The 18855-nt window shown below is 35.7% G+C and overlaps 1 protein-coding gene across 2 annotated transcripts; it reads left to right on the forward strand.

Moving 5' to 3' along the window:
- Positions 1 to 1554: 1554 nt before the first annotated feature.
- mtmr9 (myotubularin related protein 9) lies at positions 1555 to 17584 on the forward strand. Of its 2 annotated transcripts, none has more exons than XM_082146851.1 (11): positions 1555 to 1627; positions 2219 to 2424; positions 2861 to 2969; positions 3101 to 3226; positions 4535 to 4708; positions 4785 to 5002; positions 7005 to 7166; positions 7606 to 7747; positions 9671 to 9891; positions 10818 to 10969; positions 16096 to 17584. In XM_082146851.1, the coding sequence occupies exons 2-11, from the start codon at positions 2243 to 2245 to the stop codon at positions 16257 to 16259; spliced, it is 1650 nt and encodes a 549-aa protein (XP_082002977.1). In that variant the 5' UTR covers positions 1555 to 1627; positions 2219 to 2242; the 3' UTR covers positions 16260 to 17584. The 2 variants fall into 2 exon arrangements, with proteins under 2 accessions (XP_082002977.1, XP_082002978.1); XM_082146852.1 differs by having other exon boundaries at positions 1604 to 1667.
- Positions 17585 to 18855: the final 1271 nt, after the last annotated feature.

An 18855-nucleotide genomic window follows, 5' to 3' on the forward strand; every position in this document is an offset into this window, starting at 1 on the left:
TTTTTTCTTTCTCACACACAAACAGCATGCATTTTTAATGAGAGCAAATGGAGCCGCATATTTTTGGGGGGAGTGTAGGTCTTCATGGCACACATGTAACTCAAGCTAAATAATGCAGTGACTGTAATCGCTCACAGCGCTCAAGAAACACTCATCTTCCTCATCAACAGGAGGCCACTCTGCTCCCAGCAGGATTCTGCTATGACTACAGCAGGAGCTGTTGTAGATTCATACAGGTGTACACACACACACACACACACACACACACACTTCACTGAAAAAATTCTCTAAGTCAACAGTAAATGCTGCAAATCTGTCAAAGATGCTTGAAATATTATAAGGCAGTAAAATATCTATTCAAATAAAACAAATATTTTCAATCCATCCATTCTCCAAACCACTTATCCTGTAGAGTCGTGCAGAAACATTTTTAATTTAATTTAATTTAATTTAATTTAATTTAATTTTATTTTATTTTATTTTATTTTATTTTATTTTATTTTATTTTATTTTATTTTATTTTATTTTATTTTATTTTATTTTATTTTATTTTATTTTATTTTATTTTATTTTATTTTATTTTATTTTATTTTATTTTATTTTATTTTATTTTATTTTATTTTATTTTATTTTATTTTATTTTATTTTAATAACCCCATTAAACCTTTGCGAAATGATAGTACAGTACAATTTTATAATACAGTTCCAAGAAATCACAGAAAGAAAAAGAGGTAATGAATATTGTGAGAATATCTTTTTTTAATTTCTATTTAATAAAAAAAAAAAAAAAAAATGTTGTGTGTGGAAATTATTGTACATATTTTCATTAAAAAATAAAGTAATTGAGAAGACTTTGTACTCTGGTGAACATTAGAGAATTTCACTGTTTTTTAAATTCCTGTGCCACGAAATTAATGATTTTTAGTTTTTTTTGTACTCATTGCCAAAAATTTTCGCGTCAGCAGTGTTCTAAACTCTCAGTACTGCCAGTAACACCTGTAAGGTTGAATGGATAACATTAAGAAGCAAGTAGAGAGTATTCCCTGGAATACATTCCAGAACTGTTTGTTCAGTTCCACAAATGTACAGTCCACAGTTCAACTAATGAAAACAATAGTCCTGATTGTGAAGTCTACATAAATGCATTCCTGTCAAGCATTCTAAATTTGGTTTATTTACAAAATTCAGATATAGATCCTGCTGATAATTAGGAATTAACATTTTTATTTATTTATTTATTTATTAAGCTAGTAATTGAGAAGAACCTATTTGCAAGCAAAAATAGGCCTAATATCAACATATAAAACTTGTTCCTAATCTCTTCTATTGTGTATAACATTGTTTAACTTTTGCATGTTGTAATTGTCATGGTGTTGTTCGTCACTAATGTTTTGTGATCATGTCTCTCTGGTGAAGTCAATATATTTTATAAACCTAAAATTATATTTATATAATTATATTGTATTTTATATAACTACTTAAAAATAGTAGTATTTATTAAAATAATCACTCAATGGCTTTCGTTCTCCCTCGCGTTCACCCAAACCAGTAGGTGGCGATATTGCTTCATATTTGCTTGCGGTCTGTTGTCAGATCCAACAAAGGAGTGGAAGACAAGGAAGTGTTGGTGAGAGGAATGTTGTTGTTACCGCTGTCATCTAATCTAAGTACATGTTAATATTGCACATTTTGTTCTTGACAAGTTACATTGCATTTACGGTTTTCTGTCGAGTGCCTCTGAACAGTTTTTAGTACGAGCGACTCAAAGCTGCATATCCCGTCTGTTGTCATAATTTCAGTGTGATGACACAGCGAGCCGAGAGAAATTTGCACAGATACATTGTATATGTTACAATAATTGTTTATAAAGAAACATATATATCTGATTTATGCTCCTTCAAGTAAAATAGACGAATGTGGTATTTTTCTTACTGCTGTCTCTTTGCTTGTCTTGTTTTCCAGCCTGCAGCAGATACAAAATCCACATCTACAATACATTAATAATAACAAACCTCTTATCAACAGTACAAAGACATTTCTTAGCTAAATAAAAAAAGAATGTTATATACATATAACTAACTAAATATATGCTAATCACACAACAATAACAAACATACACACACACACACACACAAAAAAAGAATCTTAAGATGTAATGAATGTATTTCGAATGCATTACAGTATTCATAACTGTTTCATGTCCCATTGACTCTCCCAGGTTTCTTGTGCCTCTCAAAAGATCATGGAGTTTGCTGAGCTGATCAAAACCCCTCGTGCGGATGGGGTGGTCCTCCACCGACCCTTCATGCCCACTGTGGAGGGAACTCTGTGTCTGACGGGACATCACCTCATTTTGTCCTCTCGCCAGGATAACACCGAGGAGCTCTGGCTGCTTCATACCAACATTGACTCTATTGAGAAAAGGTACCACTGCTGACATACCGAAAGGTTATTTTAAAGGGACAGTTCACCCAAAAATGAAAATTCTGTCTTCATTTACTCACCCTCATTTTGTTCCAAACCTGTATTTTTTCTGTTGAACACTAACAAAGATATTTTAAACAATGTTGATAACAAGAAAGTTAATGGTAGCCATTGACTTCCATAGTATGTTTTTCCTACTATGGAAGTCAATGTCAACTGTCTGGTTACCAGCATTCTTCAAAAATATATTCTTTTTAGTTCAGCAGAAGACAGAAACTCATACAGGTTTGGAACAACATAAGGGTGAGTAAATGATGACAGAATTAAATTTTTTGGGTGAACTATCCCTTTTTTTGATCAAATAAATGCAGCCACGGTGAGCATAAGAGACTTCTCTCAAAAACATAAAAAAATCTTACTGACCTAATGTGTGCAGGTTTGTTGGATCCTTGGGAACTATTATTGTAAAGTGTAAAGACCTGCGGGTGATTCAGCTGGACATACCTGGCATGGAGGAGTGTCTTAATATTGCCAGCTCAATTGAGGTAAGACTGCATTATTTAGTACTCACTCATAAAGCATAATAATAATAGACAAATAATAACCTGAGGATCTACTAATTTCTACTCATCAGTTTATGCTGTTAGTGTTCAGGTTATGATGGTTCATCTTTCAGGCTCTGTCCACGCTGGACTCTGTGTCCCTGATGTATCCCTTCTTCTACCGTCCTCTGTTTGAGGTTATTGAGGATGGATGGCAGTTGTTCATACCAGAGGAGGCTTTCAAAGATCTGGAGTCTATGGTATTGTTTTATCCCTAGAAGCCTTGACACTGAGGTCATCAGAAAAAAATTGTGATACATTTTCTCAGTGTATCATTGTTCGTTTTTTCAGATTGTTCTCTATGGGAAGCCAGGGAACAAATGCTCATGATTACATGTTCTGAGATCCAATTTTAATATAAATACAGCTAGTATTTCATACACTACCGTTCAAAAGTTTGGGGACGGTAAGGTTTTTTAATGTTTTTTGAAAGAAGACTCTTATGGCTGCATTTATCAAGACAGAGTAAAACAGGAATATTGTCAATTCAAGTCACCTTTATTTATATATGAAATACGATACAGATTGTTTCAAAGCAGCTATACAATGATAACAGGAAAATGATTCAATGATGCAAACAGCTTATTTCGGCTCTACAGCAGCTCTAAAAGAAAATAGTGTCATTGTTCATCAGTTCAGTGTTGATTCAGATCCGTTGTAAAGATCATCAATTATTAAATTAGTTCATTTACATCTATAGAGAAAAACATTGATGTCGTCGTCCAGCTCAGTTCAGTTCGCATCAAATAGTGTCAGTGTAGTCAAATCAATAATATTGTTTAATATTAAAGGGATAGTTCACCCAAAAATGAAAGTTCTGTCATCGTTTACTCACCCTCAAGTTGTTCCAAACCTGCTGAACACAAAAGAAGATATTTTGAAGAATGTCTGTGGATAACCAGACAGTTGACGGCATCCATTGACTTCCATGATATTTTTTTCCATACTATGGAAGTCAATGGCTACCGGTCAACTGTTTGATAACAACATTCTTCAAAATATCTTCTTTTGTGTTCAGCAGAAGAAAGAAACTCATACAGCTCCAAACGTTGTGAAATAATATTACAATTTAAATGATCTGTTTTAAAAGATTGTAAAATGTAATATTCCTGTGATGGCAAAGCTGAATTTTCAGCATCATTACTCCAGTCTTCTGTGTCACATGACCCTTCTGTTTAATATTTTAGTGGAAACTTTGAAATTGTTTTAAGGATTCTTTTATTAATAGAACGTTCAAAAGAACTTTATTTGAAATAATTGTAACATTATAGAAGTTTGTCACTTTTGATCAATTAAATGTATTCTTGCGGAATAAAAGTATTAATTTCTTTCAAAAACCAAATCTTAGTGAGTTTAAACTATTGAAGGGTAGAGTAGTGTATGTCAGCTTATTCTAAGCCCCTATTAGTTTCCAATTAGAATGTTAGAATTAGGTTTTCTGTTTTTGATTTGTGTTATTTTGATTTTAAAAGGAACTGTCTAAAAACTGCTCTGTGGTCCTCTCTCAGACAGATGAATGGAGACTGAGTGAGGTCAATAAAGACTTCAGCGTGTGCCCCTCGTACCCGTCCCTACTGACCGTGCCCAAAGACATCGATGATGAAAGTCTCTGCAAAGCTGCTTCCTTCCGCCACGGTGGCCGTTTCCCTATGCTCAGTTACTACCACAAGAAAAACGGCATGGTTAGAAATGCACTTTGAAAATGTTGTCTCCAAATATTGATCTATTTAATACAGACCCTGATCTCGCTGTCCACAGGTGATGATGCGAGCAGCGCAGCCACTAACAGGAACCAATGGGCGCCGCTGCAAAGAAGACGAGAAACTGATCAATGCCACGCTTTGCGCTGGGAAGCGTGGTTATATCATCGACACACGGACTATAGCGATAGCGCAGCAGGCTAAAGCTCGCGGAGGAGGATTTGAACAGGAAGCCAACTACCCGCAGTGGAGGAGGATCCATAAAGCCATTGAGAGGTGTTTATCCAATTATTCTCGCAGAGCCATCCTAACTGCATAGTAGAGATGCATAATATTAATATTCTGGCTGATAATCATTTTCATTTTATGATAAATGTAATACTATTTTATCCAAATAAATGTAAAAAATTAAAATTAAAATAATAGTTTAAAATGTTAGAAGTAAATTTAGACATCACAACATTATAATGTACAGTATGAAAAATGTATATTTATTTAGAGATTTGCTAAAAGACCCCCTGTGGCAAAAATCAAGTTTTTAAAGGGATAGTTCAATTTGAAATAAAATTTTGGTATGTTTTAGCTTACCTCAAGGGCATCCAAGATGTAGGTGTCTTTTTTTCCGCAGTAGTTTCAATTTTTATATTTTTAGGTCAAACCGTTCTTGTCTGTCAGTCATATAATGCAGGTCGATGGTCACTGTCTCAAAGAGCATGCACAGAGTCCAAATTAAAACAATTCCCCATCGTCCAAATTAAACAATTCCCCATCGTAAGTACACATTGATGGCCTAAGACACGAAACGAGCGGTTTGTGTGAGAAAACTAACAGTATTTATATCGTTTTTACCTCTTGAACACAGCTGCGTCCAAATGATCTGAGAGCGCGAGCGGGTATAGATATATACACTAGATGTCGCATTGGCTACTGCAAAACCGTAGCCAATCTGCATTATATGACTGACAGACAAGAACGGTTTGACCTAAAAATATCAAAATTGAAACTACTGCGGAAAAAAAGACACCTACATCTTGGATGCCCTTGAGGTAAGCTAAAACATACCAAAATTTAATTTCAAAGTGAACTATCCCCTTAAAGGGATAGTTCAACCAAAAATTTAAATTATGTCAGTAATTACTCACCCTCATGTTGTCCCAACCCCGTAAGACTTTCGTTCATCTTCGGAACACAAATTAAGATATTTTTGATGAAATCTGAGAGCTGCCTCACTCCTTCATAGGCTGCTAGGTAATCGATATCTGCCATCCCAGAACATTTTGTAAAGACATTGTTAAAATAGTCCAAGTGACTACAGTGGCTCAACCTTAAGTTTATCAAGCGACGAGAATACTTTTTGTGCGCAAAAAAAACAAAAATTACGCTTATTCAAAATAGTTAATTCAACTATTCATTTTCTACGTCAGAACGTAGGCTCACTGTTGGCCAGCATCACACGCATCACACACATGACCAGCGTCGGCCAATAGTGAGCCTACGTTCTGACGTACAACCCAGAAGCGCTGCACTGTTACACTACGTCAACTCACTCAGAAGGCCCACACTGAAGAAAATGAATAGTTGAAAAAAGTCTTTCTTTTTTTTCTTTCTTTTTTTTCGCGCACAAAAAGTTAAAATAATGAACTTTTAATGAATAAAATAATTACAATACTGAACTTTTAAAATAGCATCAGATGATCCCTTTAAACAAAAACTGACTATCTTTCAAAAATGTGATGGCACACATTTTTAAAGTCCTCACAAAATGAAATTTCTAATTTTTACAGCTATTTTGTAAATGTATGTTGTACATGGATGAATCATCCACAATAAGATCTATTCTTCTTGTTTTGAATTGACATTGTAAATTATGCATAATCTAAAACATAACTCAATCTTCTCTCCTGTTTCATCGCAACGGGCTAATTTTAACTTTTAACTTTGGCAAACCCAGTGACCATTTCATAAGCACTCAGCTTGGTTTCCAGGTACTGATAAAGTTGCATAAGGCAGATTAGACCTTGCCAAAGTACTTCTCAATTATGTGACTAATATGCATCAGAGTCAGACAGTCAATGAACAAACTTTGGACCATCTGAGACTGTACATTTATCAGGGGACTTGTTAGTTAAAATCTTTTAGGCATAAGCCTGAAAATACACATCTATTGCAGCTGAAATGCCAATTCAGAGCTGAAGCATATCGTTTGTGAGCAGGCAAACACAGCTGCACAAATGAGTTCTGTAACTGGGACTATAATCTGACAGCTGTTCTCCCACAGGTCTAATGTTCTGCAGGAGAGTCTGATAAAGCTGGTGGAGGCGTGCAATGATCAGTCTCACAGCATGGACCGCTGGCTCAGTAAACTTGAAGCCTCCAACTGGCAGAGTCATGTTAAGGAAATCCTCACCACGGCCTGCCTGGCTGCACAGTGCATTGACAGGTACATCTGTTGAGACGTCTGTCTGTTCCTGTCACAGACCCATTACACCACAGACAGATCTGCTTATGCCATACTGTGCATACTGTGTTAATTACTGTTTTAGCTCTATTCTAAGTTAATTACAAAAGCTGCTGCCGCCCTGTTTCTCAGCACATTTGTTGCAAAGCTTGTTGTGGTGTTAATTACTGCAATTGTCATGGTGTAATCATCATTATGTTTATACCACCAGTGCTGCTGTTTTAAACGCTTTTTTGGCATGTAGTTCATTATCAGGTTTTTAGCACTATGTGTGAGCTAAATAATCTCAAACTGAGTGCAATTTCAAACTGGGATCGGAGGAAGTGCTTAACATCCCAAAAATCACAGCTGAAATGTTTTTCTTTTCTCTCTTAAGTCATTTTCATAATGTGTAATGTGCGTTATTTGTGGTGTTTTGCAGGGAAGGGGCGTCAGTTCTGGTTCATGGCACGGAGGGCACTGATTCGACACTGCAGGTGACGTCTCTCGCCCAGATCATCCTCGATCCGGCATGCAGAACCATCCGTGGCTTTGAGGCGCTGATCGAGCGAGAGTGGTTACAGGTGAGGGAGGTTATAAGGAAAACTCTTTTATTCAGACATGCTTGATTTGTTTCAACTCTGCTCCCTAGTTCCCTAGGGGTCGGCCATTTGTAAGGCTGTCCCACTGTCAAAATCATTCCAGCTCTCTCCTTAGAAATTTCCAGAATGCAGTGAAAAAATACAGTAGATTACTGGCTGCGCACTATATTTACACACTAGAAATATTGTCGTAGGGCATCAGGGTGAGCACAAGTGTAAATGTATATTCTGTCTTTCAAAAAAACATTGGGGGGGAATCAAAACTAACATTATTATACAGGAAATAAATATCAAGCTGAAAGAACTTATGTTGCTTTAAGAATTTAGTTTTGTTTAAAGGGATACTTTACCGTTTTTTCATATTAAACTATGTTATTCCCTTAACTAAGACGAGTTGATACATACCTCTCTCGTCTCAGTGCGTGCACTAAATCCCTCTGTCTTGCGGCGAAACTTTGTTAGCCCAGTTCATTTTATATGGGCCAAGCAGAGAAGCTACCAAACACCTCCACGTTTTCCCTATTTAAATACAGTTACTCGCGAAGTGTAACTCGACCTAGGACGGTGACACAAAACAAAACGTTGCGCTTTTCTAAGCGTGTAAAATGGATAACTATTTTGTATGGCGGAATACCATAGCAAGTGCTTGTAAGCACTTCGACTTGGCGCAGTAATATCTTCACTAGAGGGAGCGGGGGCCGGTGAGAGGATTTTTCACGAGTGAAGATATTACTGCGCCAAGTCGAAGTGCTTACAAGCACTTGCTATGGTATTCCGCCATACAATATAGTTATCCATTTTACACGCTTAGAAAAGCGCAACGTTTTGTTTTGTGTCACCGTTCTAAGTCGAGTTACACTTCGCGAGTAACTGTATTTAAATAGGGAAAACGTGGAGGTGTTTGGTAGCTTCTCTGCTTGGCCCATATTAAATGAACTGGGCTAACAAAGTTTCGCCGCAAGACAGAGGGATTTAGTGCACGCACTGAGACGAGAGAGGTATGTATCAACTCGTCTTAGTTAAGGGAATAACATAGTTTAATATGAAAAAACGGTGAAGTATCCCTTTAACACTATTATTTCCATAAAAGTAGCCTTTGTAATGTGTGTGTGTGTGTGTGTGTGTGTGTGTGTGAGAGAGACAAAGGAATTTTAGTTCTTAGATGTTTTAAAAAAAAAAGCTTTTAATTTTTACTTTTTAATTTATGGATTTTATCATGCAAAATTTGAGGTCCGTAAGGTTTTTATTTCAGCAAGGATGCATTTATTTGAAAATTGAACAGTAAATACGATAATAATGTTACAAAAGATCTATATTTTTAAATGCAAAAAAAAAAAAAAAAAAATGCAGCACAACTGTTTTTGACATTGATATAATGATAATAAGAATAATAAGAAATATTTCTTGAGCAGCAAATCAGCATATTAGAATGATTTCTGAAGGATCATGTGACACTGAAGACTGGAGTAATGATGCTGAAAACTCGCCATCACAGGAATAAATGACATTTTAGAAATAAAATATAGAAAACAGTTGTTTTAAATTGTAGTAGTATTATTTCACAATATTACTGATTTTACTGTATTTTTTTATCAAATAAATGCAGCCTTGGTGAATATAAGAGACAGTAAAAAAACATTGTATTATATTTGTTTTATGTCTGAATGCTAATATGCATGTACATTTATGTTTTTCTTAATAAAAAATTGTAGGACAAGTGCTTATTTCATAATGTCACTGTATGCAACGTCTTATATAGCGTCTTATATAGTGTCAGTGTTAAGAGAATCAACACCTTTGCTACTGCTGAATTCGATTAACAATAGGGAACTAGGGAGCGGAATTTTGTGGTTTTATTTTATAAAATGATCATAATCTGTGATGTATGAAATCCTTTGCCTCCAGGCCGGTCACCCGTTCCAGCAGCGTTGTGCGCAGTCTGCATACTCAAACGGGAAGCCTCGAAGTGAAGCGCCCGTGTTCCTGCTCTTCCTGGACTGCGTGTGGCAGATCCTGCGGCAGTTCCCCTGCTCCTTCCAGTTCAATGAGAATTTCCTGATCATGCTTTTCGAGCACACCTATGCCTCACAGTTTGGCACTTTCCTTGGAAACAGAGTGGCCGAAAGGTTAGTTTACAGATTCTCACATTCATTTACAGATTATCTCATTTCCTCTATTACATCACATAAAACCTTCTTGTAAAAACTTTGTTTCTACAATCCCTGATACATCACCCCTAATTTCTAACTAGCCAACACAGGCCCTGTCCCATTATTCTGAAGTTAACCCAACAGCCTGTGAGATAATTGCATCTCCAAAGTGTGGATTCAGAGGAGAACTGCTAGGGTTGGCATTCAGAAGAGGGCTGTATTTTTCACTTGACGTTTCCAAGTACACTCTGTGTTAAACATTTTGGTTGGCAGGTTGTAATTCTATCCGTATGGAAAGATATGTTCAGGAGCAGAGGTCATGACCTCTTCTGTCAACACTCATACGTCAGCAGAGGTCAGCTTGTAGCTGGCCGTGACCCTTTTGTGTTTGTTTCTTATTCTGCGCAGGATGTTTTGGTAAATGTGTTGTGCAATGTTTTGCCACTTATTGCTAAAATGTGTATCACATTTCAAAATGTCCAGATTTGGTACAGTCATTTACTGACAATAAATATTGTGTAATATGTGTGATGACATAAATCTGGCCTTTAAACTCCAGAGAACAGGTTTCGTTTTGGTTCGGTTTGGGTTTAGTTCCACAAAGAAGATTTAACATCCATAGAACCTTTTTATTCCACAAAAGATTCTTTAGTGAATACAGATTGTTTAGATTTGTAAAGTCTTTGCACAAAGAAAAACTGAAAGGTTCTTTATTCAGCAACTCAAAATGTTTATGAATGTTAGGGTTAAGCTTGAAGAGTAGAATTGGTGAAAGGCTTTTTGTTTGCTTATTTAAGATAACGGATGGCAGCGGCTGGATGTGTCTGGCTCCTCATAACATAAACTTTACTGTTAAGTTTGGGTGTAAATGTAAACTTAGTACTTTCTATGTAATGTTTCAGGGTGAAGCTGCAGCTGTCTCAGAAAACCGTGTCTCTGTGGTCATGGGTGAACCGTCCTCAGGAGCTGGAGCGATTTCTGAACCCGCTGTATGAGCCCAATAACCTGGTCATCTGGCCGTCTGTGGCACCTCAGAGCCTGCTGCTGTGGGAGGGTGAGTGACACGAAATATTATATCATGACACCATGCGTTTACCCAGTTAACCTGTAGGTGGCAGTCACGTGTTGTTTGGTGCTTTAGCTATATTTCTGCCTTGACACTTTAGATGTGCAACGTGTGGATTGTGAGATCCTTGCGTGTTTTGAAATGACCGTAACAGTATGTCACCATTCTTCCATGATGTAGACGAACCTATAGATATCTTGTGAATTAGTGACACTTCAAAACCATGTTTAACAAACTTTACATCTGAATTATTATCATTTTTCTGGTGTAATGAAAGTCATCTATCCTCTTTAGGCTATTTGTTATTTTAAACTGTATGTTATTTAGTTTTTTTTTTAATAATTTAAATACAATTATATAAAATTGTATGTAAATAATATGAAATTAATTAAAAATTATTATTTAAATGATTTATATTTTAATCAAATTTTATTTAAATGAATTACTTAAAATTGCAAAGAACACACCTGTTGTCTGCTGTAAAAAAATAAAAAATAATTGTGTGTGTTAAGGCAAAGATGGTGGTTTTCTTGACAGATTAGACAAAGATAAAATGTGCTAAATTTCCCAGTTAATTTTATTTTGAATTTAATGATTCATTTAGATCTGTTGAAATTTGAATTACTTTCAGGAAAACTCGCCCCCCAAAAATATCATGTTTAAGATATTAAAGAAGCATTAAAGAAGCAACTTCAGCTTCAGTAATGCTTGTTTTAAACCTTTCAGCGGATGCATATTACGTCACGTGGAATTCACAAGTGTGACAATGATTCAACCCCGATGACCTCTGTGCCTGTCATTTTTTTTTAGTCCTCACCTCTGGAACCTGTCATGGCTCTATTTCAAAGGTGCAGTGAAAGGGACTCTTTCAGGAAAATCAGCCAAGCAGACACGGAGTTTAGTGCCATGGGGTTCACTTTCAGTCACATGAGCAGTTCTCAAACAACTCACAGATATGTTTAGACCTTTCATATACACTCCCAGGCAAACGTTTGGACACACCAACTCATTCTTTATTAATAGTATTTTCCACATTTCATCTAAACTATGAAATGAAACTAACCGATTATGTAGTCACCAAAAGAGCTAGTTTAAACTATTTATTTTAAAGGTAGGCGATATTAAAATATGGGATCTGAAAAGCCTTTGCATTGAGTAATAATTGAAAGAATGGGAGGACCGTGTGCCAAAAGAATTTAAGCTTCAAGGTCCTTTGAGGAACAACTAATCTAGTGTTAATTTCACAGTCGGGTGGGTATTGACCAGTTTGCTCTGCTGCTGACATCATTAAAGACTGTCAGCTGTACGTGCGCTCAGAAACATGGGTGTGGCGACAAAGATTCCAGTCATTCTGAATGTTTCCTTATGTAAAACCTTGAGGTATGGCATGGCTTTGCTAAAAGTTCATTTAAAAATGTTGCTTATTTGTATCCCATGTACACTTATTTTGATAACATACTAAAGCACACATGAAGTACTTTATTATCATTTTAACTGCAGTGTTATTTGATAATGCATTTAAAGTTAATATATTTAAATTTTACTAAATTGCAATTACACATTTGTAATGTTGAAGTTGCAAAGTAAGGGATAAATGAAGACGGGCCATTAAATAATTAGAAAATAATGCACACCCTTACACCTCGGTGTGCATTACTATCTAATAATTCAAATGCCAGGAGTCAATTATTCCACTTATACTACAGTAACCACACCTCAAGTCATTGTTCAGATGATGAATTCCAAAACATATGTCAGGTTTTTGTCCTTAAAACGTTCTTGTGTGTAGGACTAATTTCTTACACATCTCTCTCTTCTCATCCCTCTGTTGCTAATTCCAAAACGTAATTTTAGAGCTAGTAACGGAGGCTTCAGCCACTGATAGCACTAGCAGGCTAATGCAGTAAATAGAGAGAGAGAGAGAGAGATGAAGCGTGTGTGAATTACCCGAGTCTGTGCGTCTCTCAACAGTGTTCGGCAATAGCGACTCTACTAATAGCGAAACTGTACGTTTATCTGCTCCAAGAACAGCGCTGTCATTACCTCGCTAGTGAGAAATGTCATGTAGCTTTTAAGTTGCAAAACCAGTTTACTGATAAAATCATTAGAGCAGCGCTAACAACACGTTTCTGTGTGAGTGCGTGTCCGTACTGTATGTGTGCGTTTGAGAGGAAGAGAGAAAGAGAGTATGTGCTGTCCGTACATAAGATGCAATTTTGTGGCAAAAACATGGAAATAATGTGTCATTTAATGTGTCATTTTTATCCTATTGTTTACTATATTTATTTGCTTGGTCAGTGTCGTTGTGGGTTTTAGTTCTGTAGTCTGTAAAGACCTTTCAAATAACTGAAATCATTTGGTGAAGTTATACGGAACTGTAATGCAAGCAGGAACTACTTTAGCCGTGCGTACAAGACATGACATGACATAGTATCAATACAATTGACATTTAAAGTATACATTACAAATACAGATTTACTAAAAGTCCTTCTTAGGTGGGTCAAAGAAGCACTCTAAAATTTGGCTAATTGCATTTAATATGAATTTAAACTATAATACATTTTATTTAATTATATAAAATATCATATAAATGCTTTAGTCTGACTGAAATTGTTCTAATTTTTATTCAGACTAACAGACCTATAAAATGTGATTGTAGCTTGTCTTCATCCAGCATGTGCATGTATGTTAATCTACAATTAGCCTCTGCGTTATGCTCTTGTGTATTGTGTAATGTTTATTTAATCCTTAAAATATTTGATTATGCAGATGAAGACAGATGAAGACTGTAGCTCAACTACACAAAAAAACCCACTGTAGCTTAATTGCATATGCACGTGTAAACATATGCTGAGACACTTGGTGCAATTGATTATGCTTACTGCCTGTCATGGAAACTGAATGTTTCATGTTTTTTTCAGCTTGTGGCATTTCTTCCAAAGCATTATAGTGTAACCTCACTGTGTTGTTACAATGTTGTTATTATATGTGTTAATTAGGGCTGCACGATTTGGGAAAAATGTCATATTGCGATTATTGAGGTCAATATTGCGATTGCGGTATGGGATTGCGATATAATAAATGGTTTCATGAGTTAACTTGCTTGGTTCTCAAGGAAATTGCACACAGATTAGTGGTAATGCTGAAATGTGTATTTCTCAACTCAAACTAGCAACAACAACTAAATGCACAGTGTTTTCGAATTAAAATAATATTTTTTACAAAATGAAATAATGACATCTTTGCGTTACTGCAAACTTGTTATTGTCTCAATAGTACAATAGTATAAAATAAATAGAACCATAAATAAGAACTTTTGTATGCTCATGAAAATAAGATATTTTGAACATTCTGTCCAGACAAGTCAGGACATTTAAGTAGGTTGTAACGTGTATAAATAAACTCAGAGTCAGTGGATTATTTTTGGTGTAAGATTATTGTGATTGTAAAAACATTTGGTAACTAAACAGAATTTTGAAGAAGTTTGGTGACAACGTTACAATGTTTACATGGTATAATGACTGGTAGGCTACTGTTTTTATTATTGCTTAACACAAATTTCACGATTTCAAGTCAAATCTTGTGATTTGATTCCGATCTTGATTCAATATCGATTCATTTGGATAAATATTAGGTACTAATGAAAAAATCTCAACTAATGCTGTAAACATACAGAGAGCCCTGTCAGCTGGTATTATTATTAAAGGTTAAAAATAACAATATAATCTGTTTTTTACTAGGCTATAATAACAATGTTACAATATTTTAATGATATAAGAAAAATATAATAAATATTTAATATAGTGCACATATTTAGCAAAATACTCCTCTATATAATTTGTCTTGCCAACTATCAAATGGCTTTCCTGAGGTAAATGTAACGTTATGTGACATTGTTCTCCAGCTGTTTTATTGACCTCTTTCTGCGGTTGAAAAACACTGATTGATCGATATTAAGTATGAGGCATAAACATTTCGGTAAGTTGTATTGTATCTTTCAACAAACACTTCATTCGTGTTTATTTACTATTAACTAGTAAAGAGTAAGAGATGTTCGGTTCACGACCACTATCTGTCACGTCACATTTACAAGCGGCAAAACGCTATTGTTTGAATTTGAATAAAATTGACAGAATCTGAGAGCTGATAATTTGTTTCCTATCAGAAGTAACCTGCTCTGTCTCGTTTTTTCTCTGCGTGAGAAAATGTGTGGCATGAGAGCGTGTGAAAAGTGTCAACTGCGTGAGTCTCACGTTGAATGAGTGAGAGTTGGCAGCCCTGCTCTCTCTGCTCAGTGTCGGTGTGCATCATATAATCACATAGGCTTGACATCGCGATTGTGATATGATTAATCGTGCAGCACTACTGTAAATAAATGTTTACTCTTTACCTGGGCCGAGAAATTCACATAAACAGCATTATGGGAAAAATGGAACACTATGGCAGCAGTTTGATAAATATTAGAAACTCATTGTGTAAGAAACATGGGGGGAACAGAATCTGACGGCAAATAACACAGCTTTCTATGGCGTTGCGCTCCCAGTTCCTTAATTTAACTGATGGAATGGCAGTTCCTTTCAGTTTTTCCCCTCCGTTTGCCCTAAAAGTTTGAAATGTTGACTACAAACACGGAGGTATTTCAGATTTTCCATCGCAGCGTTCTCTCCATATTTACGATTATTTGGAGCCTTTAGCCGCTGCTTATAACGCGCTGGATCCTTCACTGGAAACCAAAAGTAACTCACTCCCGCTAAACATTTATTCTTTGAATTCTTGGACCCAGAAACAATACAAGTCAACACCATTATGACTAAAAGTTTGCTAAGAAGGATTTCCTACTAAAATAAAGCAGCATTTGCCTCTGGTCAAGCCTATCTAATAAGGGTGGACTGGTGGGAGTTGCCTTGGACAGCAACATGCCTATCCACCGCATAGGCAGCCAGGTTTTATATAGTCAGTGGGGAATTACCCCTTTAAATCTCACATGCAGCATCAAACTGACCTACCTTTTTTTTTTAAATGCCAGAAAAGTTCATTGATCAGCGACCAGAGAATATATAATCACATTTCAGGCACATTGTGACAGTTTTACTTTGGTCTTGTTTTCTCTATAGGGATATTCCTTCGCTGGAATCGCTCCACAAAGTGTTTGGATGAGGCCTATCAGGAGATGGTCCATATTATAGAGTACAACAAGGAGCTGCAGAACAAAGTGAACAGTCTGCGGAGACAGCTGGCCCAGCTGGAGACGGAGGATAGCCCGCTGCAGACACCGTAGGACATCAACAGAATGAAATGAGTCCTACGCACATGTATCTACACTCCTCCCTCTGACCGTTCTCTTTCCTTATGATTCCACTGCTCAACTTTATTCACATTAACATATTTCAGTGGTCTCCAATGGATTCTACTCTATGGCTAATAGATCTGATGCTATATTAGTATATCATTGTAGTTTTCTTCCTCAAACACTATGCCGCACTCGTCCTTTTTATTGCTTGTTCAATATAAACACTTTGAACTGATTAGCTGGTTATTATATGTCATTTCCCTAGATATTGCAAATTGGGTGCTGTGGTTTACACATTCTCAAAAGCAAAGGGACTGCTGATGTGCCATTTTTCATTTTTAGTCATTTGTCACAAAGTGCAATAGACAATGCAGCTATAAAACGGCTGTTTTGAAAGGGAAAGAATTAGAGACTGACTATGAGATGCTGAAAATATCATTTCAATATAACACTGGTGGTTTACATAGTCTTACATGATCCATAACATGGCCACATGAATAAGAGATTGCCAAAAGTGGCACTGTTTGCTTTACAAATGTAAGATCTTCTGTGCACGGGTAATATACATATTTGTATTGAGTAATAATATATAGCATTTTGTTTAAAAAGACAAATTTGTTTTAGAGATATTGTGAATCAAAATAATGTGTCATAAATCTCCATCCACAACCTTTAGAACCTTTTTTTGTGTGTGTGAAGATGAAGATCTTTTTTAGGATACACAGAGCCGTTGTTTGGGAACATCTAAAAATAAAGCCCACTGGGATCATTACAATTTCCGTTGTGAACAAAAGCACTTCATTCCCTCCAGTTCTCCATGAATGACTTGAACGTGTTCATCTAGACTAGAGGTGTTTTCTGCAAAAACTTTTGCAAATCATTTCTCAATGAATCAAGATATTGTGCCATTAAGGTTTTTGAAACCATTTGTTTAATAAATATGTGAATATTTAAATCTATGATCTATGACTCCCGTTGTTATATAAAGGTCATTTTAATATTCCAGTGGGTTCTTATCATCAAATAGACTGCTGCAGTTATGAATGTGTTTTAGTTTAAGGAAGCTTTTGATACTGGGTATAGACAGACAGTCGTTATTGTTGTTGTTTTGTTTTTTTATACATGTGCACAAGTTAATCATTTTTTATTAATTCATTCTGGCACTTCAGTAGCATCAACTGACATACATCATTAAGATCTGACTTATAAGTGTCTGTATAGTGTCATGCCTTGCTTTAAAAAAATGTAATATTGATCAAGTGTTACACTGAATTTCATTATGTTCTGTGGGCATTAAAAGATTGTTTAATGTACGGCCTTGTGGTGTTTTCATATTTAAACTGATCTATAAGAGTCACAGTAATCAGTTTCAATAATCAGACTTACTACTGTAAAGAGTCTACAGAAGTCAGTTTGAATTAGCATCTTATCAGTGCAAAGTGATAATGACCGATAAGGACTAAATACTGATAGTACATGTGCTGCAAAAAAAAACAAAAAAAAACAAGCAAAATGGGATCTATTCTAGAATATATATTTCATAGAAAAAAAAAAATATATATATATATATACACACACACAGACATGTTGTAGGACATCAACATATATGTATTAAAGTTGTCATTTTTTGTCACAAATGATAGTTTTACATTGCATATGCTGCTTATGCTACATATACAACCGTTGGCTGTGTAAAGCGCCATATCTCTCATCACATAAACATATGTGTGCTTTCCCTGCTCATTATCAGGAACATGCAGTGCTTCCTGGGGGACGGGCCTAATACGTGTACTCAAGTTTCAAGTGCCCCTTATACGTGACCTCTTGAGCTGTGAAGATCATAAGTAACGATTTCTTTGCAATGCCTGGAAATAATGTATGTGCTAAATTTATTTTGCTTTTAATTTTGTAAAAATAATGTCTAATAGACACATTAGGTTCACAGAGACAGTAGCAGACCTGAAGTAACCCCTCTGGCAAACACCCCTCGCCAAGCCTAAAAGTGTGTCACTTTGAGTTACTCATTCACTATTTTGTTCTGCGGAAGATGCTTTTTAACCTTGTGGAAAGAGGAAGATTTGTCCTCCTTTCTCTGTCCAAGTATTGATCTCTTAAATTGAGAAGCCTCATAAATACACCTGGAGTGATGCAATTGAGATTTTAATGGATTTTCTGGGTAAAGATTCGATTGATTGTTTTGAGAGGAAATGGCCTTGAAGCATCACAGGAAAACTTAATCATATTAATGGTGTGTGGCAGAGCATAACCTGTAATATCTCTGACTTGTCATCCAGGCATTGGCAGAAAATAGCAGCAACAATAAAAAAGGAAGGCTGATTTATGCTGGTAACGTTCCTCTATTATTTTTGTTCACAGCTTATGCTCAGGTTAAATTTTTTTTCTAAAGGAGCCAAAACATACTTTTTAGGGGTGTTCACAGATTTATAATAATAATTATAATTATTAATGTTATACAAATAAATCAGTAAAAAAAAAATTTTTTTTAAGTTTAAAATCACCATGAAATCAAAATGGACAATTCTTATGTTTTAAAGTAATATTGTTTTATTTATTATAAATGATG

Source organism: Leuciscus leuciscus (assembly GCF_965113295.1).
Source record: "Leuciscus leuciscus genome assembly, chromosome: 19".
Classification (NCBI taxonomy): Eukaryota; Metazoa; Chordata; class Actinopteri; order Cypriniformes; family Leuciscidae; genus Leuciscus; species Leuciscus leuciscus.

What these genes read in the sequence shown, in the direction of transcription:
- mtmr9 (XM_082146851.1), top strand. Translation starts at nt 2,243, where the DNA reads ATGGAGTTTGCTGAGCTGATCAAAACCCCTCGTGCGGATGGGGTGGTC. An exon ending in TCGAGCGAGAGTGGTTACAG is followed by an intron (nt 7,748 to 9,670) that starts GTGAGGGAGGTT and finishes CTTTGCCTCCAG; the next exon opens with GCCGGTCACCCGTTCCAGCA. An exon ending in GGAAACAGAGTGGCCGAAAG is followed by an intron (nt 9,892 to 10,817) that starts GTTAGTTTACAG and finishes GTAATGTTTCAG; the next exon opens with GGTGAAGCTGCAGCTGTCTC.